This window comes from Dromaius novaehollandiae, chromosome 37, assembly GCF_036370855.1.
Source record: "Dromaius novaehollandiae isolate bDroNov1 chromosome 37, bDroNov1.hap1, whole genome shotgun sequence".
NCBI lineage: Eukaryota > Metazoa > Chordata > Aves > Casuariiformes > Dromaiidae > Dromaius > Dromaius novaehollandiae.
The window spans coordinates 74,141-99,826 of record NC_088136.1 but is presented as its reverse complement, the minus strand read 5'-3'; the positions used below and the strand labels follow the sequence as shown (position 1 = coordinate 99,826).

General features: G+C 70.6%; 2 protein-coding genes across 5 annotated transcripts; one reads left to right on the top strand and one right to left on the bottom strand.

The window, feature by feature from the left end:
• The first annotated feature begins 5 nt into the window (after positions 1 to 5).
• SUV39H1 (SUV39H1 histone lysine methyltransferase) lies at positions 6 to 6,336 on the top strand. Its single transcript, XM_064503495.1, has 6 exons — positions 6 to 63; positions 1,093 to 1,238; positions 2,179 to 2,835; positions 3,506 to 3,652; positions 4,305 to 4,434; positions 5,820 to 6,336. Exons 1-6 carry the CDS (start codon positions 45 to 47, stop codon positions 5,954 to 5,956), a joined length of 1,236 nt encoding a protein of 411 aa, XP_064359565.1. The 5' UTR covers positions 6 to 44; the 3' UTR covers positions 5,957 to 6,336.
• WDR13 (WD repeat domain 13) lies at positions 5,884 to 24,287 on the bottom strand. 4 transcript variants are annotated; one of them, XM_064503491.1, is made up of 9 exons: positions 24,191 to 24,287; positions 22,114 to 22,354; positions 17,810 to 17,907; positions 16,302 to 16,429; positions 13,639 to 13,946; positions 11,464 to 11,644; positions 8,535 to 8,676; positions 7,297 to 7,424; positions 5,884 to 6,212 (listed from the first exon to the last, which is right to left on the bottom strand). In XM_064503491.1, exons 1-9 carry the CDS (start codon positions 24,229 to 24,231, stop codon positions 6,028 to 6,030), a joined length of 1,452 nt encoding a protein of 483 aa, XP_064359561.1. In that variant the 5' UTR covers positions 24,232 to 24,287; the 3' UTR covers positions 5,884 to 6,027. The 4 variants fall into 4 exon arrangements, with proteins under 4 accessions (XP_064359561.1, XP_064359562.1, XP_064359563.1 ...); XM_064503492.1 differs by lacking the exon at positions 5,884 to 6,212 and adding an exon at positions 6,322 to 6,503; XM_064503493.1 differs by lacking the exons at positions 5,884 to 6,212; positions 7,297 to 7,424 and adding an exon at positions 7,774 to 8,249.
• Positions 24,288 to 25,686: the final 1,399 nt, after the last annotated feature.

The following is a 25,686-nucleotide window of genomic DNA, read 5'->3' as shown; positions in this document are numbered from 1 at the left end:
GCGGGGAGGGCGGGGAGAAAGGGGGGGGGGATTGAAAAAAAAAGATGGCGGAAAATTTAAAAGGTGAGCGCGCGCGCGCGCGGGAGGGGGGGGGCGGTTTAACGGCCGCGCGCGCGCGCGCGGGGGGCTCCAACGGCCACCCCCCCCCCTCCCCGCGCGCGCGCGCGCGGCCGTTGAGCCGGGTCGCCTCGCGCCGGCGCTTCCCGCGCTTTTCCCTGAGGGGAGGCAGCGCGCGCGCGGCCGTTGAGCGGGGTCGCCGCGCGCCGGCGCTTCCCGCGCTTTTCCCTGAGGGGAGGCAGCGCGCGCGCGGCCGTTGAGCGGGGGGTCGCCTCGCGCCGGCCCTTCCCGCCCTTTTCCCTGAGGGGAGGCAGCGCGCGCGGCGCCCTGAGGCGGCTCCTCGCCCCCCCCCCCCAACACGCCCTGGTGGGGGGATCTATAGGGTGCTATAGGCGGCCCTGGGCGCTATAGGAGACCTCAGCGGGGCTGGTGTGGGAGCCCCCCGCCGGGGAATGGGGGTTTGGGGGGTCGCGAGTGGCTACGTGGGCGGCAGGGAGGTTGGCGCGATGGCGGCGGGCTCATGCGTGTGGGCGTCGTGCCGCCCTGGGGCTCACGCACACGCGTGTGGCGGGGTCGGCGTCACGGCGCCTTCAAGGTCACGCGCACACGCGTGTGGCGGTGGCGGGGTCGGCGTCACGGCACCCTCAGCCTCACGCACGTGTCTGGCCGTGGCGTTGGCATCCTGCCACCTCTGACCTCACGCACACGCGTGTGGCGGGGTCACGCCGCCCTCAACCTCGTGCACACGCGTGTGGCGGGGTCGGTGGCACGGCGCCTTCAAGGTCACGCACACGCGTGTGGCGGTGGCGGGGTCAGTGTCATGGCACCCTCAAGCTCACGCACACGTGTGTAGCGGGGTGACGCCGCCCTCAACCTCACACACACGCGTGTGGCGGTGGCGGGGTCGGTGTCATGGCACCCTCAACGTCACGCACACGCGTGTGTGGGGGTGCCGCCACCCTCGTGCTCTCGCGCACGCGTGTGACGCCGTCCCCGTGCTCCGGCACACGCGGGTGACGGCGGGGCGGTCGGCAGGCTGCCGCGTGTGCTGCAAGTCGTCGTGGGCGCAGCTGCAGGAGCTGTGCCGCCTGGAGCGCCTGCGCTGCCGCGCCCTGGGCGTCAGCCGCCGCAACCTGGCCCACTTCGAGGTCGAGTACCTCTGCGACTACAAGCGCGTCGGGGTGAGTGTCCCCCCCCGGCCCGGACGCCTGGGCCCCCTCTGTCCGGGAGGGCTGAGAAGGGCCCAGACACCTGAGCCCATGTGGCTCCAGGAGGGGTGAAAGGCCCCGGACGCCTGGGCCCCCGGAGCAATGAGGGCCTGGACACCTGGATCCCCTGTGGCTCCGGCGGGGGGGGGTGGGAGGCCCCGGACGCCTGGGCCCCTTGGCGCTACCTAGACCTCCCTAAGGCCCAGCCAGGCCCCTTGGGAGGCCTGGGAAGGCCCCGGACGCCTGGGCCCCTGGTGACCCTTGGGAGGGCTTGGAAGGCCCCAGACACCTGGATCCCCAGAGCAATGAGGGATCCGGACACCTGGGCCCCTGATGACACTTAGGAAGCCCAGGAAGGCCCCGGACACCTGGGCCCCTGGTGCCCCTTGGGAGGCCCAGCCAGGCCCCGGACGCCTGGGCCCTTGGTGACACTTAGGAGACCTGGGAAGGCCCTGGACGCCTGGGTCCCCAGAGCAATAAGGGACCCGGACACCTGGGCCCTTGGTGACACTTAGGAGACCTGGGAAGGCCCTGGACGCCTGGGTCCCCAGAGCAATGAGGGACCCGGACACCCGGGCCCCTGGTGCCCCTTGGGAGGCCCAGCCAAGCCCCGGACACCTGGGCCCCTGGTGCCCCTTGGGAGGCCCAGCCAAGCCCCGGACACCTGGGCCCCTGGTGCCCCTTGGGAGGCCCCACCAGGCCCCGGACACCTGGGCCCCTGGTGCCCCTTGGGAGGCCCAGCCAGGCCCTGGACGCCTGGGCCCTTGGTGACACTTAGGAGACCTGGGAAGGCCCTGGACGCCTGGGTCCCCAGAGCAATGAGGGACCCGGACACCTGGGCCCCCGGCGCCCCTTAGGCGGGGTGGGAAGGCCCCGGCCGCCGGGGCCCGCGGCGACGGCTGGGCCTCCGCAGGCGGAGGAGTTCTACCTGGTGAAGTGGCGGGGCTACCCGGAGACGGCCAACACGTGGGAGCCGCGCAAGCACCTGCGCTGCCGCGGGCTGCTCAAGCAGCTGCACCAGGACCTGGCGCGGGCGCCGGGGGGGCCGGCGCGGCCCGGCCCCCGGGGGCTGCCCGCCCGCGCCGCCGCCTACCTGGTGCAGAAGGCGGAGCAGCGGCGGGCGCTGCGGCGCTGGGAGCGGCGCCTCAACGCCGAGCGGCGCCACCGGGGCCGCATCGCCGTGGAGAACGAGGTGGACCTGCACGGCCCGCCGGCCGACTTCGTCTACGTCAACGAGTACAAGGTGGGCGCCGGCGTCAGCCTCAGCCCCGTGGCCGCCGGCTGCGAGTGCCGCGACTGCCTGGCCGAGGCGGCGGGCGGCTGCTGCCCCGGCGCCTCCCGCAACAAGTTCGCCTACAACGAGGCCGGGCAAGTGCGCATCCGGGCCGGGCTGCCCATCTACGAGTGCAACTCGCGGTGCCGCTGCGGCGCCGACTGCCCCAACCGCGTGGTGCAGAAGGGCATCCGCTACGACCTCTGCATCTTCCGCACGGGCAACGGCCGCGGCTGGGGCGTCCGCACCCTCGAGCGCATCCGCAAGAACTCCTTCGTCATGGAGTACGTGGGCGAGGTGAGCGGCCGTGGCGGGCCGTGGGGCACGGGAGGGCTGTGCGGAGGGGACGTGGGGCGTCGCCGTGCCCCCCCCCCCCCGGCGTGGGCCGTGGGGCTGTGGGAAGGGACACGGGGACACGGGAGGGGACACGGGGACACAGGAGGGGCCGTGGGGCTGCGGAAGGTCATCGCTGTGCCCCCTATATCGCCCTGGCCTGGGATGTGGGGCTGCGGGAGGGGACGTGGGGCTGCGGGAGGGGACGTGGGGACACGGGAGGTCGTTGCTGTGCCCCCTATGTCACCCTGGTGTGGGCTGTGGGGCTGAAAGAGGGGCCGTGGGGCTGCGGGAGGGGCCGTGGGGGTTGCAGGAGGGGCCATGGGGTTGTGGGGAGAGATGTGGGGCTGTGGGGACACGGGAGGGGCCGTGGGGCTGCAGGCGGTCATCGTTGTGCCCCCTATGTCACCCTGGTGTGGGCTGTGGGGCTGAAAGAGGGGCCGTGGGGCTGCGGGAGGGGCCGTGGGGCCATGGGAGGTCGTCGCTGTGCCCCCTATGTCACCCCGGCCTGGGCCGTGGGGCTGCGGGAAGGGCTGTGGGGCAGCGGGAGGGGGCCGTGGGGCCACGTGTGGGTCCCCCTGCCCCACACGTGCCCCTCACGCCCCCCCCGCCCGCCCGCCGCCCCACGGCGCAGATCATCACGTCGGAGGAGGCGGAGCGGCGGGGGCAGGTCTACGACCGGCAGGGAGCCACCTACCTCTTCGACCTCGACTACGTGGAGGACGTCTACACCGTGGACGCCGCCCGCTACGGCAACATCTCCCACTTCGTCAACCACAGCGTGAGCGGGGGGCGGGGCCTCGGGGGGCGGGGCCTCCCCGGGGGGCGGGGCCTCCGGAGGGGGCGGGGCCTCCGGAGGGGGCGGGGACACCGTGGACGCCGCCCGCTACGGCAACATCTCCCACTTCGTCAACCACAGCGTGAGCGGGGGGGGGGGGGGGGCGGAGCCTCGGGGGCGGGGCCTCCGGAGGGGGCGGGGCCTCCGGAGGGGGCGGGGACACCGTGGACACCGCCCGCTACGGCAACATCTCCCACTTCGTCAACCACAGCGTGAGCGGGGGGCGGGGCCTCGGGGGGCGGGGCCTCCCCGGGGGGTGGGGCCTCCGGAGGGGGCGGGGACACAGTGGACGCCGCCCGCTACGGCAACATCTCCCACTTCATGAACCACAGCGTGAGCAGGGGGCGGGGCTTCCGGGGGGCGGGGCCTGCAGGGCACCACCCATAGTGGGGGCATGGCCTCTTTAAGGTCAGGGGCGTGGCTAAACATGGGGGTGGGGTTTGTGGCCAAGCTGCTCTGTGCTGCCTGGCTGTTCCCCCCCCCCCCCCCCCCGTGGGGCCTTGTGCGTGTGGGTGGAGCCAAGCGGGTGATGTCACACAGAGGAGGCGGAGCCTGCACCTGACCCCGCCCCCTTTCCGCCCCCGCCCCCCCGCAGTGCGACCCCAACCTGCAGGTCTACAACGTCTTCATCGACAACCTGGACGAGCGGCTGCCGCGCATCGCCCTGTTCGCCACCCGCCCCATCCGCGCCGGCGAGGAGCTCACCTTCGACTACAACATGCACGGTGAGCCCCGCCCCCTGCCCTGGCCACGCCCCCTGCCCCCCGGCACCGCCCCCTGCCCCGCGGCACCGCCCCCCGCCCCCCCCCCGGCATCGCCCTCTTCGCCACCCGCCCCATCCGCGCCAGCGAGGAGCTCACCTTCGACTACAACATGCACGGTGAGCCCCGCCCCCTGCCCTGGCCACGCCCCCTGCCCCCCGGCACCGCCCCCTGCCCCCCGGCACCGCCCCCCGCCCCCCCCCCGGCATCGCCCTCTTCGCCACCCGCCCCATCCGCGCCGGCGAGGAGCTCACCTTCGACTACAACATGCACGGTGAGCCCCGCCCCCTGCCCTGGCCACGCCCCCTGCGCCTGGCCACGCCCCCTGCCCCGCGGCACCGCCCCCCGCACCCCCCGGCATCGCCCTCTTCGCCACCCGCCCCATCCGCGCCGGCGAGGAGCTCACCTTCGACTACAACATGCACGGTGAGCCCCGCCCCCTGCCCTGGCCACGCCCCCTGCGCCTGGCCACGCCCCCTGCCCCGCGGCACCGCCCCCCGCACCCCCCGGCATCGCCCTCTTCGCCACCCGCCCCATCCGCGCCGGCGAGGAGCTCACCTTCGACTACAACATGCACGGTGAGCCCCGCCCCCTGCCCTGGCCACGCCCCCTGCGCCTGGCCACGCCCCCTGCGCCTGGCCACGCCCCCGACCTTCCCCCTGTGCCTGGCCCCGCCCCCTGCACCAGCTCCCATGCAGGTGGGAGCAGTTGGGCTGTACTACCATAGAGATGGGAGGATTGGGCTGTACCACTGCCATAGAGATGGGAGGATTGGGCTGTACCACTGCCATAGAGATGGGGGGAACTGGCCTCTACCACTGCCATAGAGATGGGGGGAACCAGGCTGTATCACTGCCATAGAGATGGGGAGCAGGTGGGCCATACCATTGCCATAGAGATGGGGGGAACCAGGCTGTACTACTACCATAGAGAAGGGGGGGGCAGCTGGGCCAAACCAGTGCTATAGAGAAGGGAGGACCCAGACTGTCCCACTGCCATAGAGGTGGGGGGCAGCTGAGCCATACCATTACCATGGAGATGGGGGGCGACTGTGCCATACCACCTCCATAGAGATGGGGGCAGCCAGGCCATACCACTACCATAGAGATGGGGGGAACTGGGCCGTACCACTACCATAGAGCTAGGGGAAACCAGGCCGTACCATTACCATAGAGCTGGGGGGGGGGGGGCAGAAGCCACAACACACAATAACCACAGAGACAGGAGCCGGGTTGTACCACCATGTTTCGGGGAGGGGGGGTGTACAGCTTCGAGGGGGGGGGACAAGAGGGGACGGGGGGCACACGGAGGTCGTCCCCCGCCCCCTGACGCCGCCGCCGCGCCCGCAGTGGACCCGGTGGACGCCGAGAGCACCCGCATGGACTCCAACTTCGGGCTGGCCGGGGGCCTGGGCGGCTCCCCCCGCGCCCGGGGCCGCATCGAGTGCAAGTGCGGGGCCGCCGCCTGCCGCAAGTACCTCTTCTAGGCGCCCCGGCCCCGCCGGGCCCCCCCCCGAAACACGCTCTGTTTGGCAACGGCGGGCTCCGGGCGTGGCGGCTAGGCGTGCTGCCGGCGCCACACGATGACGGTGCCGGCGGCGTCGCTGGAGGCCAGCAGGCTCTCGTCGCAGTTGAAGGCCACGGCCAGCACCGGCCCGCCGTGGCCCCGCAGCGAGTTGAGGGCGGCGCGCGAGGCCCGCGCCACGTCGAAGAAGTGCACGCACGCGTCCTCGCTGCCCGTCACTGCGTCGCCGTGGCAACGGCGGGAGGAAAGGGGGCGGGGCCTGAGGGGCTGCCCCGCGGCACCCTGGGATACATCCCCCCACGCTGCCCCAAGGCACCCTGGGATACATCACCCTCCCCCATGCATGCGTCCTTGCTGCCTGTCACTGCGTCGCCGTGGCAACGGGGGGAGGAAAAGGGCGGGGCCTGAGGGGCTGCCCCACGGCACCCTGGGATACATCCCCCCACGCTGCCCCAAGGCACCCTGGGATACATCACCCTCCCCCATGCATGTGTCCTTGCTGCCCGTCACTGCGTCGCCGTGGCAACGGGGAGGGGGGGACAGGGAGGCTGCAGGGCTGCCCCAGGGCATCCTGGGATACATCCCCCCCAACACTGCCCCAGGGCACCCTGGGATACATCACCCCCCCCCCCCCCCATGCACACGTCCTCGCTGCCTGTCACTGCTGCCGCTATGGCGGGGGGAGGAGAAAGGGAAGAGTGGGGGGGGGCTGCCCCAGGGCATGCTGGGATACATCCCCCCCTGTGCCCCAGGGAACCCTGGGATACATCCCCCCCTGTGGCCTGGGACATCCTGGACTATGTTCCCCCCCCCCAACTGCCCCAGAGCATCCTGGGATACATCCCCCCTGTGCCCCAGGGCACCCTGGGATATGTCCCCCCATTTGCCCCACTGCACCCTGGGATACATCCCCCCTATCCCCCAGGGCATGCTGGGATACATCCCCCCTTCCCCTTGTGCCCCAGGGCACCCTGGGATACATTCCTCCCCCCCCCCCAAATGCCCCAAAGCACCATGCAAAGGGAAGCTGAAACACATTTCCCCCCCCCCATCCCCTGCCGCGGGGCATGCTGGGATACATCCCCCTTCCCACCACAAGGCATGCTGGGATACATCCCCCCACCAGCGCCACCCAGAGGGAGGCTGAGATACCTCCCCCCCCCCCCACCTTTCCCACCACCACAGGGGATGCCGGGATCCATCCCCCCCTCCCTGCCGCAGGGCATGCTGGGATACATTCCCCCTCCAATTCCCCCCCCCCCGCGCGCGGGGCATGCCGGGAAGGGGGGGCGTGTCACGCACCGACGCAGGCGCCCTGGCGGAAGGACATGAGGGGGCAGAAGCAGCTGCGCAGCGGCTGGGCCCGGTGCCGCGTGGGGAAGCTGCGCCGCAGCCGCAGCCCCGGCGCCCCCGAGCCCTCCTCCACCACCCTGCGCGATATGGGGGGGGAACATGGGGGTCAGACCCATAGCGGGACCCATAGCGTCCCCCCCGAGCCCTCCTCCACCACCCTGCGCGATATGGGGGGGGGGAACATGGGGGTCAGACCCATAGCGGGACCCATAGCGTCCCCCCCCCCCGAGCCCTCCTCCACCACCCTGCGCGATATGGGGGGGAACATGGGGGTCAGACCCATAGCGGGACCCATAGCGTCCTCCCCCCGAGCCCTCCTCCACCACCCTGCGCGATATGGGGGGGAAATGTGGGGGTCAGACCCATAGCGGGACCCATAGCATCCCCCCTGAGCCCTCCTCCACCACCCTGCGCGATATGGGGGGGAACATGGGGGTCAGACCCATAGCGGGACCCATAGCGTCCCCCCCGAGCCCTCCTCCACCACCCTGCGCGATATGGGGGGGGGAACATGGGGGTCAGACCCATAGCGGGACCCATAGCGTCCCCCCCCGAGCCCTCCTCCACCACCCTGCGCGATATGGGGGGGGGAACATGGGGGTCAGACCCATAGCGGGACCCATAGCGTCCCCCCCCGAGCCCTCCTCCACCACCCTGCGCGATATGGGGGGGGGAACATGGGGGTCAGACCCATAGCGGGACCCATAGCGTCCCCCCCCGAGCCCTCCTCCACCACCCTGCGCGATATGGGGGGGAACATGGGGGTCAGACCCATAGCGGGACCCATAGCATCCCCCCCCGAGCCCTCCTCCACCACCCTGCGCGATATGGGGGGGGGGAACATGGGGGTCAGACCCATAGCGGGACCCATAGCGTCCCCCCCCGAGCCCTCCTCCACCACCCTGCGCGATATGGGGGGGAACATGGGGGTCAGACCCATAGCGTCCCCCCCCAAGCCATCCTTCACCACCCTGAGGGATATGGGGGGGGGAACATGGGGGTCAGACCCACGGCGCGACCCACAGCACCCCCCAAGCCCTCCTCCACCACCCTGTGGGCACAGAACAGGGGGGGGCCCAGCCCCACATCTCCCCCTCCACCCCGCTGTGTGCAAGTCAGGGGGGAGAGGAACATCGTGGCTGCCCCACAGCGCCCCACGGCCGCCCCACGGCCGCCCCACAGCGCACCGGAAGAGCAGCAGGCGGTCGGGGCAGGCGTTGACGAGCAGCGAGGGGTCGGGGGCCTCGCGGCTGGCCCAGGCCCGGGCCGAGAGGCTGGTGATGGCGCCGCCCTCCTGCACCACCACGCGCGACCCCTTCGTCAGCCGCCCTATGGGGGGAGATGGGGGTCAGGCTGCCCCATAGCGCGACCCACGGCTGCCCCATGGCGTCCCCACGGCCGCCCCATGGCGCCCAAACCCGCCCCCGTGGCCGCCCTCCTGCACCAGCACGCGCGACCCCTTCGTCAGCCGCCCTATGGGGGGAGATGGGGGTCAGGCTGCCCCATAGCGCGACCCACGGCTGCCCCACGGCGTCCCCACGGCGTCCCCACGGCGCCCAAACCCGCCCCCGCGGCCGCCCTCCTGCACCACCACGCGCGACCCCTTCGTCAGCCGCCCTATGGGGGGAGATGGGGGTCAGGCTGCCCCATAGCGCGACCCACGGCTGCCCCACGGCGTCCCCACGGCGCCCAAACCCGCCCCCGCGGCCGCCCTCCTGCACCACCACGCGCGACCCCTTCGTCAGCCGCCCTATGGGGGGAGATGGGGGTCAGGCTGCCCCATAGCGCGACCCACGGCTGCCCCACGGCGTCCCCACGGCGCCCAAACCCGCCCCCGCGGCCGCCCTCCTGCACCAGCACGCGCGACCCCTTCGTCAGCCGCCCTATGGGGGGAGATGGGGGTCAGGCTGCCCCATAGCGCGACCCACGGCTGCCCCATGGCGTCCCCACGGCCGCCCCACGGCGCCCAAACCCGCCCCCGCGGCCGCCCTCCTGCACCACCACGCGCGACCCTTTCGTCAGCCGCCCTATGGGGGGAGATGGGGGTCAGGCTGCCCCATAGCGCGACCCACGGCTGCCCCATGGCGTCCCCACGGCCGCCCCACGGCGCCCAAACCCGCCCCCGCGGCCGCCCTCCTGCACCACCACGCGCGACCCTTTCGTCAGCCGCCCTATGGGGGGAGATGGGGGTCAGGCTGCCCCATAGCGCGACCCACGGCCGCCCCATGGCGTCCCCACGGCGCCCAAACCCGCCCCCGCGGCCGCCCTCCTGCACCACCACGCGCGACCCCTTCGTCAGCCGCCCCATGGGGGGAGATGGGGGTCAGGCTGCCCCATAGCGTGACCCACGGCTGCCCCACGGCCGCCCTGTCCCTCCCAGTGCCCCCCAGTTCCTTCCCAGCGCCTCCCAGTTCCCCCCATGCTCCCTAGTCTCCTCCCAGTGCCCCCCCAGTGCCTCCCAGTCTGCTCCCAGTGCCCCCCAGTGCATCCCAGTGCCTCCCAATCCCCCCTAACCCCTTCCCAGTGCCTCCCAGTCACCCCCCAGGGCTCTCCAGTCTCTTCCCAGTGCCCCCCAGCACCTGCCGGTCCCCTCCCAGTGCCTCCCAGTCCCTTTCCAGTGCCTGCAGCGCCCTCCCAGTGAATCCCAGTCACGTCCCAGTGCCTCCCAGTCCCCCCTAATCCCTTTCCAGTGCCCCCCAGCCCCGCCCAGTGCTCTCTAGTTCCTTCCCAGTGGCTTCCAGTATCTCCCAGTCACCCCCTAGTGCCTTCCAGTGCCCCCTAAACCCTTCCCAGTGACCCCCAGTGTCTCCCAGTTCCCCACAGCCCCCTCCCAGCACCTCCCAGTCCCCTCTGAGTGCCTCCCAGTCCTACCCAGTGTGCTCTAGTCCCGTCCCAGTGCCCCCCAGCACCTCCTAGGCCCTTCCCAGAGCCTCCCAGTGTCTCCCAGTCCCTCCCAGTGCTCCACAGCCGCCTCCAAGCGCCTCCCAGTCCCCCCAATCCCTTCCCAGTGCCTCCCAGTTCCCGCTAAGGCTTTTTAATGCCTTCCCAGTACCCCCTAGTCCCCCCCAGTGCTCTCTAGTCCCTTCCCAGCAGTTCCCAGTGTCTCCCAGTCCCCTCCCAGTGCCCCCTAATCCCTTCTCAGTGCCCCCGTCTCCTCCCAGTGCCTCCCAGCACCTCCCAATGTCTCCCAGTCCCCTCCCAGTCCCACCCAGTGCCCCCTAATCCCTTCCCAGTGTCCTCCCAGTCCCCTCCCAGCACCTCCCAGTCCCACCCAGTGTGCTCTAGTCTATTCCCAGTGCCTCCCAGCGCCCCCCAGTCCCCTCCCAGTGCCCCCAATCCCTTCCCAGTACCCCCCGTTCCCCTCCCAGTGACCTCCCAGTCCCACCCACTGTGCTCTAGTCTATTCCCAGTGCCTCCCAGTGCCCCTCAATCCCTTCCCAGTGCCTCCCAGTCCCCTCCCAGTGCCTCCCAGTGCCCCTCAATCCCTTCCCAGTGCCTCCCAGTCCCCTCCCAGTGCCCCCCAGTGCCCCCTAATCCCTTCCCGGTGCCCCCCAGTCCCCTCCCACTGCCTCCCAGCACCTCCCAGCACCCCCCAGTCCCCTCCCTGTGCCCCCCAGTGCCCCCTAATCCCTTCCCATTGCCCCCCAGTCTCCTCCCAGTGCCTCCCAGCACCTCCCAGCGCCCCCCAGTCCCGTCCCAGTGCCCCCAATCCCTTCCCAGTACCCCCCAGTCCCCTCCCAGTGACCTCCCAGTCCCACCCAGTGTGCTCTAGTCTATTCCCAGTGCCTCCCAGTGCCCCCCAGTGCCTCCCAGTGCCCCCCAGTCCCCTCCCAGCACCTCCCAGTCCCACCCAGTGTGCTCTAGTCTATTCCCAGTGCCTCCCAGTGCCCCCCAATCCCTTCCCAGTGCCTCCCAGTGCCCCCCAGTCCCCTCCCAGCACCTCCCAGTCCCACCCAGTGTGCTCTAGTCTATTCCCAGTGCCTCCCAGTGCCCCCTAATCCCTTCCCAGTGCCCCCCAGTGCCTCCCAGTGCCCCCCAGTGCCTCCCAGTGCCCCGCAATCCCTTCCCAGTGCCCCCCAGTCCCCTCCCAGTGCCCCCCAGTCCCCCCCCCCGTACCGGTGCCGGGGTCGCAGAGGAAGGAGGAGACGGAGCCGCGGTCGTCGCCGGCCCAGAGCACCCGGCCGGCGGCGTCGAAGCAGAGGGCCAGGACGCGGCCCGGCAGCCGCCCCGCGCCGCCCCGCGCCGCCTTCCCCGTGGAGATGTTCACCACGCGCAGCACGCCCCGGGCGCTGCCCGCCTGCGGGGGCACGCGCGCGTGAGCACGGCCGCGCACGAGCCTCGCACGAGCGTTGCACGAGGGGCGCACGAGGGGCTCGCCGCGGCCGGGGGGTCGCGGAGGGGCTGGAAGGCGCCGCGGGGCCGCGAAATGGCCGTGCACGCGTGTCGCACGAGCATCACACACCTTGCACGTGCATTGCACGAGTGTTGCACGCGTGTTGCACGCGTGTTGCACGCTACTCACCACGGCGAGGGGGTCGTGGAGGGGCTGGAAGGCGCCGCGGGGCCGCGACGGGGCGCGAAATGGCCGCACACACGTGTTGCACGCGCCCTAGACGCCTTGCACGTGTGTCACACACCTCCCACGAGTGTTGCACGAGTGTTGCATGCGTGTCACACGCTACTCACCATGGCGAGGGGGTCGTGGAGGGGCTGGAAGGCGTCGCGGGGCCGCGACGGGGCGCAAAATGGCCGCGCACGCGTGTCGCACGCGCCCTAGACACCTTGCACAAGTGTTGCACGAGTGTTGCACGCTACTCACCGCGGCGAGGGGGTCGCGGAGGGGCTGGAAGGCGCCGCGGGGCCGCGAAAAGGCCGCGCACGCGTGTCGCACGCGCCCTGGACGCCTTGCACGTGTGTCACACACCTTCCACATGCGTTGCACGAGTGTTGCACGCGTGTTGCACGCTACTCACCATGGCAAGGGGGTCGCGGAGGGGCTGGAAGGCGCCGCGGGGCCGCGAAATGGCCGCGCACGCGTGTCGCACGGGCCCTAGACGCCTTGCACGAGTGTTGCACGAGTGTTGCACGAGTGTTGCACGCTACTCACCACGGCGAGGGGGTTGTGGAGGGGCTGGAAGGTGCCGTGGGGCCGCGACGGGGCGCGAAATGGCCGCGCACACGTGTCGCACGCGCCCTAGACGCCTCGCACGAGTGTTGCACGAGTGTTGCACGCGTGTCACACGCTACTCACCATGGCGAGGGGGTCGCGGAGGGGCTGGAAGGCGCCGCGGGGCCGCGACGGGGCGTGAAATGGCCGCGCACACGCGTCGCACGGGCCCTAGACGCCTTGCATGAGTGTTGCACGAGTGTTGCACGCGTGTCGCACGCTACTCACCACGGTGAGGTTGTTGTTGAGGGGCTGGAAGGCGCCGCGGGGCCGCGGAATGGCCGTGCACACGTGTCACACGCGCCCTAGACGCCTTGCACGAGCATCACACACCTTGCACATGCGTTGCACGAGCCTTGCACGCGTGTCGCACGCGTGTTGCACGCTACTCACCACGGCAAGGGGGTCGTGGAGGGGCTGGAAGGCGCCGCGGGGCCGCGAAATGGCCGCGCACGCGTGTCGCACGAGCATCACACACCTTGCACGTGCATTGCACGAGTGTTGCACGAGTGTTGCACGCGTGTTGCACGCTACTCACCACGGCGAGGGGGTCGCGGAGGGGCTGGAAGGCACCGCGGGGCCGCGAAAGGGCCGCGCACGCGTGTCGCACGCACCCTAGACACCTTGCACGAGTGTTGCACGAGTGTTGCACGCGTGTTGCACGCTACTCACCACGGCGAGGGGGTCGTGGAGGGGCTGGAAGGCACTGCGGGGCCGCGACGGGGCGCAAGATGGCCGCGCACGCGTGTCGCACGCGCCCTAGACGCCTCGCACGAGTGTTGCACGAGTGTTGCACGCGTGTTGCACGCTACTCACCACGGCGAGGGGGTCGTGGAGGGGCTGGAAGGCGCCGCGGGGCCGCGACGGGGCGCGAACTGGCCGCGCACGCGTGTTGCACGCGCCCTAGACGCCTTGCACGAGTGTCACACACCTCCCACAAGTGTTACACAAGTGTTGCACGCGTGTTGCACGCGACTCACCATGACGAGGGGGTCGTGGGGGGGCTGGAAGGCGCTGTGGGGCCGCGACGGGGCGCGAGATGGCCGCGCACACGTGTCGCACGGGCCCTAGACACCTTGCACGAGCCTCGCACGAGCCTTGCACGCGTGTCGCACGCTACTCACCACGGTGAGGTTGTTGTTGAGGGGCTGGAAGGCGCAGCAGAGCAGGGCGGCGCCGTCGGGGTCGGCGAGGCGGCGCAGGCAGCGGCCCTCGGCGGGCGCCCACAGCCGCAGCGTGCCGTCGTGCGAGGCCGAGAGCAGCAGGTCGTTGGCCAGCGACCAGGCCAGGTCGGCGACGCCGCCGCCGTGGCCCCGCAGCAGCCGCAGCACCGCCGGGGGCCCCGGCGCCAGCCGACACACCGAGATGGTGCCGTCCAGCGAGCAGCAGGCCAGCAAGTGCCGCTCGTCGTGCGCGAACTGCACCCGCGGCACTGCCAAACCAGTAAGCGCCAGTTAGGACCGGTACGGGGCGTTACGGGCTGCTGTCTATCGCCATTGGCTCTTACAGACCAGTATAAACCAGTAACAACCTCCCCCATGCTCACCCAGACACCACTACTTATTACGTATCAATTGCTCCTTTAACACTGCCAAACCAGTAAGCACCAGTTAGCACCAGTATGGGGTGTTACGGGCCCTCACGGACTGCTACAGACCCCTACTGGCTCTTACAGACCAGTATAAACCAGTAACAACCTCCCCCATGCTCACCCAGATACCACTACTTATTATGTATTAATGGCTCTTTTGGCACTGCCAAACCAGTAAGCACCAGTAAGGACCAGTACGGGGTTTTACAGGCCCTCACAGACTGCTACAGACCCCTACTGGCTCTTACAGACCAGTATAAACCAGTACAAACCTCCCCCATGCTCTCCCAGACACCACTATTTATCACGTATCAATTGCTCCTTTAACACTGCCAAACCAGTAAGCACCAGTTAGGACCAGTACGGGGCGTTACGGGCTGCTATATATCGTTATTGGCTCTTACAGAGCAGTATAAACCAGTAACAACCTCTCTCATGCTCACCGAGATACCACTATTTATTACGTACCAATTGCTCCTTTAACACTGCCGTACCAGTAAGCACCAGTTAGGACCAGTACGGGGTGTTATGGGCTACTGTATATCCCTATTGGCTCTTACAGACCAGTATAAACCAGTAAAAACCTCCCCCATGCTCACCCAGACACCACCATTTGTTATATATCAATTGCTCCTTTAACACTGCCAAACCAGTAAGCACCAGTTTGCACCAGTATGGGGTGTTACGGGCCCTCACGGACTGCTACAGACCCCTACTGGCTCTTACAGACCAGTATAAACCAGTAACAACCTCCCCCATGCTCACTCAGATACCACTACTTATTACGTATCAACTGCTCCTTTAACACTGCCAAACCAGTAAGCACCAGTTAGGACCAGTACGAAGTGCTACGGGTCCTTACAGGCTGCTCTAGGCCAACACTGGCTGTTACGGACCAGTACAAACCAGTAACACTCTCGCTAGGGGGCACCCAGTGCCTCCCAGTGCCCTCCCAGTGCTCCCAGTGCTGTCCCAGTGCCCTCCCAGTGCTCTCAGCACCTTCCAATGGCCCTGCCAGTGCCCTCCCAGTGCTCCCAGCGCCTCCCAGTGCCCCCAGTGCTGTCCTAGTGCCCTCCCAGTTCCCCCAGTGCCCTCCCAGTGCCCCCAGTGCTGTCCTAGTGCCCTCCCAGTGCCGTCCTAGTGCCCTCCCAGTTCCCCCAGTGCCCTCCCAGTGCCCCCAGTGCCGTCCTAGTGCCCTCCCAGTGCTCTCCCAATAACCTCCCAGTGCCCCCAATGGCCTCCCAGCGCCTCCCAGTGCCCCCAATGACCTCCCAGTGCCCCCAATGGCCTCCCAGTGCCTCCCAGTGCCCCCAATGACCCCCCAGTGCTCTCCCAATGCCTCCCAGTGCCCCCCAATGACCCCCCAGTGCTCTCCCAGTGCCTCCCAGTGCCCCCAGTGCTCTCCCAATGCCTCCCAGTGCTCCCCAGTGCCCTCCCAGTGCCCCCAATGACCTCCCAGTGCCCTCCCAGTGCCCTCCCAGTGCCCCCAATGACCTCCCAGTGCTCTCCCAATGCCTCCCAGTGCCTCCCAATGACCCCCCAGTGCCTCCCAGTGCCCCCAATGACCTCCCAGTGGCCTCCCAGTGCTCTCCAGTGCCCTCCCAGCGGCCCCAATGACCTCCCAGCGCTCTCCCATTGCCTCCCAGTGCCCCCAATGACCTCCCAGTGCCCTCCCAGTGCCCCCAGTGCCTCCCAGTGCCCCCAATGACCCCCCAGTGCCCCCAATGACCTCCCAATGCCCTCCCAGTGACCTCCCATTGCCTCCCAGTGCCCCCAATGACCTCCCAGTGCCTCCCAGCGCCTCCCAGTGCCCCCCAATGACCCCCCAGTGCCTCCCAGCGCCCCCCAATGCCCTCCCAGTGCTCTCCCAATGCCTCCCAGTGCCCCCCAATGACCCCCCAGTGCCTCCCAGCGCCTCCCAGTGCCCCCCAATGACCTCCCAGTGCCCCCAGTGCCCCCCAATGACCCCCCAGTGCTCTCCCAATGCCTCCCAGTGCCTCCCAGTGCTCTCCCAATGCCTCCCAGTGCCCCCAATGACCTCCCAGTGCTCTCCCAATGCCTCCCAGTGCCCCCCAATGACCCCCCAGTGCCTCCCAGCACCTCCCAGTGCCCCCCAATGACCTCCCAGTGCTCTCCCAATGACCCCCCAGTGCCTCCCAGCGCCTCCCAGTGCCCCCAGTGCCCCCAGTGCCGCACCGGCGCTGTCGGTGTGCTGGTCGAAGACGTGGAAGACGCCGGCGAAGGCGTAGTTCTCGCTCAGCGTCGTGTCGCCCGCCATGGCGCGGCTCGCCTCTGCCAGCGGCGTCGGCACCACCCCCGGCGCCCTGCGGGCCCAGGCGTCCGGGAGTGTCACCCCCGACACCCCCCGGGGCCCAGGCGTCTGGCACGGCCACCCCCGCCAACCCCCCGGGGCCCAGGCGTCCGGGAGTGTCACCCCCGCCAACCCCCCGGGGCCCAGGCGTCCGGGAGGGTCACCCCCGACAACCCCCCGGGGCCCAGGCGTCCGGGAGTGTCACCCCCGCCAACCCCCCGGGGCCCAGGCGTCCGGGAGGGCCAACACTGACACCCCCCCGGGGCCCAGGCGTCCGGGAGGGCCACCCCCGCCAACCCCCAGGGGCCCAGGCGTCCGGGAGGGCCACCCCCGCCAACCCCCAGGGGCCCAGGCGTCCGGGAGTGTCACCCCCGCCAACCCCCAGGGGCCCAGGCGTCCGGCACGGCCACCCCCGACACCCCCCGGGGCCCAGGCGTCCGGGAGGGCCAACACTGACACCCCCCCCGGGGCCCAGGCGTCCGGGAGTGTCACTCCCGCCACCCCCCCGGGGCCCAGGCGTCCGGGAGGGCCACCCCCGCCAACCCCCGGGGCCCAGGCGTCCGGCACGGCCACCCCCGCCAACCCCCGGGGCCCAGGCGTCCGGCACGGCCACCCCCGCCAACCCCCAGGGGCCCAGGCGTCCGGGAGGGCCAACACTGACACCCCCCGGGGCCCAGGCGTCCGGGAGCCCCCCCAGGGACCCCCCAGGGGCCCAGGCGTCCGGGAGCCCCCCCAAGGACCCCCCAGGGGCCCAGGCGTCCGGGCGACCCCCCCTCAAGGACCCCCCAAGGGCCCAGGTGTCCGGGCGACCCCCCCCAAGGACCCCCCCCAGGGGCCCAGGCGTCCGGGAGCCCCCCCAAGGACCCCCCAGGGGCCCAGGCGTCCGGGCGACCCCCCCTCAAGGACCCCCCAAGGGCCCAGGTGTCCGGGCGACCCCCCCCAAGGACCCCCCCCAGGGGCCCAGGCGTCCGGGAGCCCCCCCAAGGACCCCCCAGGGGCCCAGGCGTCCGGGCGACCCCCCCCAAGGACCCCCCCCAGGGGCCCAGGCGTCCGGGCGACCCCCCCCAAGGACCCCCCCCAGGGGCCCAGGCGTCCGGGAGCCCCCCCAGGGACCCCCCCCAAGGGCCCAGGCGTCCGGGCGACCCCCCCAAGGACCCCCCAGGGGCCCAGGCGTCCGGGCGACCCCCCCCAAGGACCCCCCCAGGGGCCCAGGCGTCCGGGCGACCCCCCCCAAGGACCCCCCCAGGGGCCCAGGCGTCCGGGACCCCCCCCCAGAGACCCAGACCCCCCCCCCCGGGGCCTCCCCCTCCCCCCCGGGTTGCGCCAAGGGCCCAGGCGTCCGGGCGCCGCCCCCCCCCCCCCCCCAAACAAGGGGCCCCGGCGTCCGGCTCACCGCTGGTCGGGGGGGCCGCGGGGGGGGGCGGGGGGGGGGCCGCGGCTCAGCGAGCGCCTGGGCCCCCCCCGGGCCGCCCGCGCCTCCTCCTCGAAGTCCTGGGGGGGGGGGGGGGCGTCAGCGCCCTATAGGGACCCCCCCACCCCCTATAGACCCCCCCGGACCCTATAGAACCCCCCCTGTGCCCTATAGAAACCCCCCACCCCATAGGACCCCCCCACCCCCTATGGGCCCCCCCCAACCCCTATGGGGGCTATAGGGACCCCCCTGCCCCCTATAGACCCCCCCCGCGCCCTATAGACCCCCCCGTGCCCTATAGACCCCCCCGCGCCCTATAGAAACCCCCCTGTGCCCTATAGAAACCCCCCCACCCCATAGGATCCCCCCACCCCCTATGGGCCCCCCCCAACCCCTATGGGGGCTATAGGGACCCCCCTGCCCCCTATAGAACCCCCCCACACCCTATAGACCCCCCCGCGCCCTATAGACCCCCCTGTGCCCTATAGAAACCCCCCTGTGCCCTATAGAAACCCCCCACGCCATAGGACCCCCCCACCCCCTATAGACCCCCCGTGCCCTATAGAAACCCCCCTGTGCCCTATAGAAACCCCCCTGTGCCCTATAGAACCCCCCACCCCCTATAGACCCCCCCCCGCGCCCTATAGAAACCCCCCACCCCATAGGACCCCCCCACCCCCTATGGGCCCCCCCCAACCCCTATAGGGGCTATGGCACCCCCCCACCCTATAGGGACCCCCCCCCCACGCCCCATAGGGGCTGTAGGGACCCCCCCACGCTATGGGGCTACAGGCAACCGCTGCCCCATGGGACCTATAGCAACCCCCCGCCCTATAGGGGACACGGGGCCCCCCCTCCTATGGGGCCACAGGGACCCCGGGCAGCCCTACAGCGGGCAGAACCCCCCCGGGACGGGTGTTGCAGCCCCCGGATGGGGGTCACGACCCCCTAACTGCCCCCGGGACGGGTGTTGCTACCCCGGGACGGGTGTCACAACCCCAGGATGGGTGTCACTACCCCCTAACAGCCCCTGGGATGGGTGTCACAGCCCCCTAACAGCCCCTGGGACGGGTGTCGCTACCCCGGGACGGGTGTCACTACCCCCTAACAGCCCCTGGGACGGGTGTTGCAGCCCCGGGACAGGTGTCACAACCCCAGGATGGGTGTCACTACCCCCTAACATCCCCTGGGATGGGTGTCACTACCCCAGGACAGGTGCCACAACCCCAGGATGGGTGTCACAGCCCCCTAACTACCCCAGGATGGGTGTCACTACCCCAGGACGGTTGTCACAGCCCCTGACTCCTCCAGGATGGGTGTTGCTACCCTGGGACAGGTGTCACGGCCCCCTAACCCCCCTGGGATGGGTGTCGCGGACCCCTAACCCCCCCGGGACGGCTGTTGCGGACCCCTAACCCCCCTGGGATGGGTGTTGCGGACCCCTAACCCCCCTGGGATGGGTGTCGCGGACCCCTAACCCCCCGGGACGGCTGTTGCGGACCCCTAACCCCCCTGGGACGGGTGTCACTGTCCCAGAATGGGTGTCACAGCCCCCTAACCCCTCCAGGACGGGTGTCACTACCCCAGGACGGGTGTCACAACCCTATAACTCCCCCAGGATGGGTATCACAGCCTCAGGACGGGCGTCACAGCCCCTGACTCCTCCAGGATGGGTGTTGCTACCCCGGGACAGGTGTCACAGCCCCCTAACCCCCCTGGGATGGGTGTTGCGGCCCCCTAACTCCCCTGGGATGGGTGTTGCGGACCCCTAACCCCCCTGGGATGGGTGTCGCGGACCCCTAACCACCCCGGGACGGGTGTTGCGGACCCCTAACCGCCCCGGGATGGGTGTCGCGGACCCCTAACCGCCCCGGGATGGGTGTCGCGGACCCCTAACCCCCCTGGTATGGGTGTCGCGGACCCCTAACCGCCCCGGGATGGGTGTCGCGGACCCCTAACCCCCCTGGGATGGGTGTCGTGGACCCCTAACCCCCCTGGGATGGGTGTCGTGGACCCCTAACCGCCCCGGGATGGGTGTCGCGGACCCCTAACCGCCCCGGGATGGGTGTCGCGGACCCCTAACCCCCCTGGTATGGGTGTTGTGGACCCCTAACCGCCCCGGGATGGGTGTCGCGGACCCCTAACCGCCCCGGGATGGGTGTCGCGGACCCTTAACCCCCCTGGTATGGGTGTTGCGGACCCCTAACCGCGCCGGGATGGGTGTTGTGGACCCCTAACCCCCCTGGTATGGGTGTTGCGGCCCCCTGACCGCCCCGGGATGGGTGTTGTGGACCCCTAACCCCCCTGGTATGGGTGTTGCGGCCCCCTAACCGCCCCGGGATGGGTGTCGCGGACCCCTAACCCCCCTGGGATGGGTGTTGCGGACCCCTAACCCCCCCGGGACGGGTGTCATTGTCCCAGAACGGGTGTCACTACCCCCTAACCCCTCCAGGACGGGTGTCACAACCCTATAACTCCCCCAGGATGGGTATCACAGCCTCAGGACGGGTGTCACAGCCCCTGACTCCTCCAGGACGGGTGTTGCTACTCCGGGACAGGTGTCACAGCCCCCTAACCCCCCTGGGATGGGTGTCGCGGACCCCTAACCCCCCTGGTATGGGTGTCGCGGACCCCTAACCGCCCCGGGATGGGTGTCACGGACCCCTAACCCCCCTGGGATGGGTGTCGCGGCCCCCTAACCCCCCTGGGATGGGTGTCGCGGACCCCTAACCGCCCCGGGATGGGTGTCGCGGACCCCTAACCGCCCCGGGATGGGTGTCGCGGACCCCTAACTCCCCTGGGATGGGTGTCGCGGACCCCTAACCGCCCCGGGATGGGTGTCGCGGACCCCTAACCCCCCTGGGATGGGTGTCGCGGACCCCTAACCGCCCCGGGATGGGTGTCGCGGACCCCTAACCCCCCTGGGATGGGTGTCGCGGACCCCTAACCCCCCTGGTATGGGTGTCGCGGACCCCTAACCCCCCTGGGATGGGTGTCGCGGCCCCCTAACCCCCCTGGGATGGGTGTCGCGGACCCCTAACCGCCCCGGGATGGGTGTCGTGGACCCCTAACCGCCCCGGGATGGGTGTCGCGGACCCCTAACCGCCCCGGGATGGGTGTCGCGGACCCCTAACCCCCCTGGTATGGGTGTCGCGGACCCCTAACTCCCCCGGGACGGCGGTCGCGGACCCCTAACCCCCCTGGGATGGGTGTCGCGGACCCCTAACCACCCTGGGATGGGTGTTGTGGACCCCTAACCACCCCGGGACGGCGGTTGCGGACCCCTAACCGCCCCGGGATGGGTGTCGTGGACCCCTGACCGCCCCGGGACGGCGGTCGCGGCCCCCTAACCGCCCCGGGACGGGTGTCGCGGACCCCTAACCGCCCCGGGATGGGTGTCGCGGACCCCTAACCCCCCTGGGATGGGTGTCGCGGACCCCTAACCCCCCTGGGATGGGTGTCGCGGCCCCCTAACCCCCCTGGGATGGGTGTCGCGGACCCCTAACCGCCCCGGGATGGGTGTCGTGGACCCCTAACCGCCCCGGGATGGGTGTCGTGGACCCCTAACCCCCCTGGGATGGGTGTCGCGGACCCCTAACCGCCCCGGGATGGGTGTCGCGGACCCCTAACCCCCCTGGTATGGGTGTCGCGGACCCCTAACTCCCCCGGGACGGCGGTCGCGGACCCCTAACCCCCCTGGGATGGGTGTCGCGGACCCCTAACCGCCCTGGGATGGGTGTTGTGGACCCCTAACCACCCCGGGACGGCGGTTGCGGACCCCTAACCGCCCCGGGATGGGTGTCGTGGACCCCTGACCGCCCCGGGACGGCGGTCGCGGCCCCCTAACCGCCCCGGGACGGGTGTCGCGGACCCCTAACCGCCCCGGGATGGGTGTCGCGGACCCCTAACCCCCCTGGTATGGGTGTCGCGGACCCCTAACCCCCCTGGGATGGGTGTCGCGGACCCCTAACCCCCCTGGGATGGGTGTCGCGGCCCCCTAACCGCCCCGGGATGGGTGTCGCAGACCCCTGACCGCCCCAGGATGGGTGTTGCTACCCCGGGACAGGTGTCACAGCCCCCTAACCCCCCTGGGATGGGTGTTGCGGCCCCCTAACCCCCCTGGGATGGGTGTCGTGGACCCCTAACCCCCCTGGGATGGGTGTTGTGGACCCCTGACCGCCCCGGGACGGCAGTCGCGGCCCCCTAACCCCCCCGGGACGGCGGTTGCGGACCCCTAACCGCCCCGGGACGGCGGTCGCGGCCCCCTGACCGCGCCGCGGACCCACCTCCATGCGGTCGAGGGTGGTGCGGCTGCCGCGGAGGAGGCTGTTGCTGTAGGCGCGGCAGCTGCTCTGCTCGGAGAGGGGCCCGTAGCGCTGCGCCAGGAGCCGGGCCCGCACCCGCAGGTACCAGCGGCGGGCGCCCGCCTCCAGGCCGCCCTTGGCGTGCTCCCGCAGCAGCTGGCTGCGGCGCCGCATGTACTGCGTGCGGAACTGCGGCCAGCTCGGCGTCCGGTACGCCGCGTACCTGCGTGTGCGTGTGTGCGCGTGGGTGTGTTTCCGGGGGACGGGACACAGGCGGGGCAGGCACCGGTGCGCGGGGGTGCACGGGTGTACGCGTGGCATGGGAGCCGGGCGGGCGACGCCCGTCCCCCCCCATCGCGCGCGCACACACACGAGGGAGCCAGGTGTCCGGGGGGGCAACACCCGGCGTCATCTCACACACACACACACACACACACACACACACACACACGCAGAGGGATCTGGGTGTCCGGGAGGGCAACACCTGGCGTCGTCTCTCACACATACACACACACACACGAGGGAGCCAAGTGTCCGGGGGGGCAACACCCGGCGTCATCTCACACACACACACGCACACGCAGAGGGATCCGGGTGTCTGGGAGGGCAACACCCAGCGTCATCACACACACACACACACACACACACACACGCACGCAGAAGCATCCGGGTGTCTGGGAGGGCAACACCCGGTGCCATCACACACACACACGCACGCACACAGAGGGATCTGGGTGTCTGGGAGGACAACACCCGGCGTCATCACACACACACACACACACACACACACACACACACACGAGGGAGCCAGGCGTCCGGGGGGGCAACACCCGGCGTCATCTCACACACACACACGCACACACGCACACGCAGAGGGATCTGGGTGTCTGGGAGGGCAACACCCGGTGCCATCTCACACACACACACACACACACACACACACACGAGGGAGCCAGGCGTCCAGGAAGGCAACACCCAGCCCCCCCATCTCACACACACACACACACACACACACACACACACACACACACACACACACACACACACACACACACGCACGCAAGGGACCCAGGTGTCCGGGTGGGCAACACCTGATTCCTCCATCGTGCACACACGCGCACACACACAGGGACCCAGGTGTCCGGGGCGGGTGACACCCTGTCACATACAGCCTGACGGTGGGGGTGTCAATGCAGGCAACACCTGAACCCCCCCGTCACGCACGCGTAGACGCACACGCACCAGGGACCCAGGCGTCCGGGCAGCCAACGCCTGACGCAGCATCACACACACGACACGCACACACAACACACACACACACACAAACACACCCCAGGGACACAGGCATCTGCGGCAGCCAACACCTGTCACCCCAACGCAGACACACAACAACGCACCAGGGACCGAGGCGTCCGGGCAGCCAACGCCTGACGCACCCCCACACACGTATGTGCACCATCACGCACACACGCAAGACACACAACAACACGCGACGCACACACAAACACAGCAGGGATACAGGCGTCCGGGGCAGCCAACGCCTGACGCAGCATCACACCCGCACAATAGGCACACCCGCACCGCACACACCGCACAACACACAGTCGCAACACGACACCCCCCCGCAACACCCCCCCGCAACCCCAAACACACACATTCCCACAATACCCCCCCAAAACACCCCCCCACAACACACAACACCCAACACCCCCCCACGCAACACCTACACGCAAGACACACAACACCCACACACAGCGCGGCACACAACACCCCCACAACACCCCCACACACCACACCCACACTACAACACCCCCCACAACACCCCCCAACACCCCCCTCACACCACATCCCAACACCCCCCACACAACACCCCCACAACAACCCCCCCACACCACACCCCAACACCCCCCACACACACAACACCCCCCCACACACACACAACACCTCCCCCCACAGCAGGGGCCCAGGCGTCCTGTCACCCCGGGCTGGGGGGGGGGCCCAGGCGTCCGGGCGACACCCCATCACCCCCCGCAAAGGGGCCCAGGCGTCCGGCACCCACCTGGCATCCACGGCGAGCACCTGCTGCCACACGGCGGCCATGGCGGCGGCGGCCGGGACGCCGGGGCCCCTCCGCAGTGGGGGGGGGGGTGGGGCGTGCGGAAGGGAGGGGGGAGGGCGGGGACCCAGGCGTCCGGCACCGTCCCCGCCCCGTCCTAAAATGGCCGCCCGCCCTCCCCGCCAAGATGGCGGCGCCCCGCCCCGACAAGATGGCGGCGCCCCTCCTCGCCAAGATGGCGGCGCCCCTCCTGGCCAAGATGGCGGCGCCCCTCCCCGCCGGGCCGCGGGGCCGGGCCGTAACCGCCTCTCTCGCGAGAAAGCGGGCGCGGCCAATGGGGGCGCGGCGGCGGCGGGGCGGCGCGGGGATTGGCTGAGGGCGGGCGGAGGGGGGCGGGGCGCGGCGGGGCGAACGCGGCGCGCGGGAGCGGCGATGGCGGCGGCGGCGGTGCTGGAGCGCGCGCGGGGGTGAGCGGCGCCGGGGGGGGGGAGGGGGCGGACTGCGCATGCGCCGCCGCCGCGCTCTCTCTCCCCCCTCCCCCTCCCCACGCGCGAGGCAGGGGGGGGCACGTGACCCCCCCGGGTTTCCCGCGCGCGGGAAGCCGCCGTCGCGCGCCCCGCTTCCCCTCAGCGCCCGCCGCCATTTTGTGCCACGCGTGTTGGTGGCGCCGCCGCGTCCCCGCGCGGGTCCCCGCCGTGTTTGTGGCGTGTTCGTGGCCCTGGCGTGTCCCCACGCGGGTCCCCGGCCTGTCTGTGGCCCTGGCGTGTCCCCACGCGGGGTCTGTGGCGTGTGGGGCGCGTGGTCACGCGTGTGCGTGGTGCGTGTGTGGCCCCACGTGTGTCGCCACGCGGGTCTGTGGCGTGGTTGCGGCCTTGACGTGTCCCCACGTGTGTGTGGGGCGTGTGGGTCCCGTGTGGGGTGCGTAGCTCACGTGTGGGTCCCGCGTGGGTGACGTGTGGGTCCCGCGTGGGTCCCATGTGTGGGTCGCAGGGCGCTGGCGGGGCTGGAGGCGGCGCTGGCCCTCGACGAGGAGCCCGAAGGCGACGTCCCGGCCCGGCTCCAGGCCCAGCACCTCGTGGTGAGACCCGCGGCGCCCCACGGCTGCCCCATAGCTGCCCCATAACCGCCCCATGGCAGCCCCATAACCACCCCATGGCAGCCCCATGGCTGCCCCACAACTGCCCCACGGTTGCCCCGCAACTGCCCCATAACTGCGCTATGGTGGCCCCACAACTGCCCCATGGCTGCCCCATGGTGGCCCCACGACTGCCCTATAAGTGCCCCACACCTGCCCCACACGTGCCCCGTGGTGGCCGCCAAACTGCCCCATGGCTGCCCCATGGTTGCCCCACAACTGCCCCACAGCTGCCCTATAGCTGCTCCTCTACAGCTGCCCCCCCCAGGACCTGCTCCCCTGCCCCATAGCTGCCCCATGGCTGCCCCATGGTTGCCCCACAACTGCCCCACAGCTGCCCTATAGCTGCTCCTCTACAGCTGCC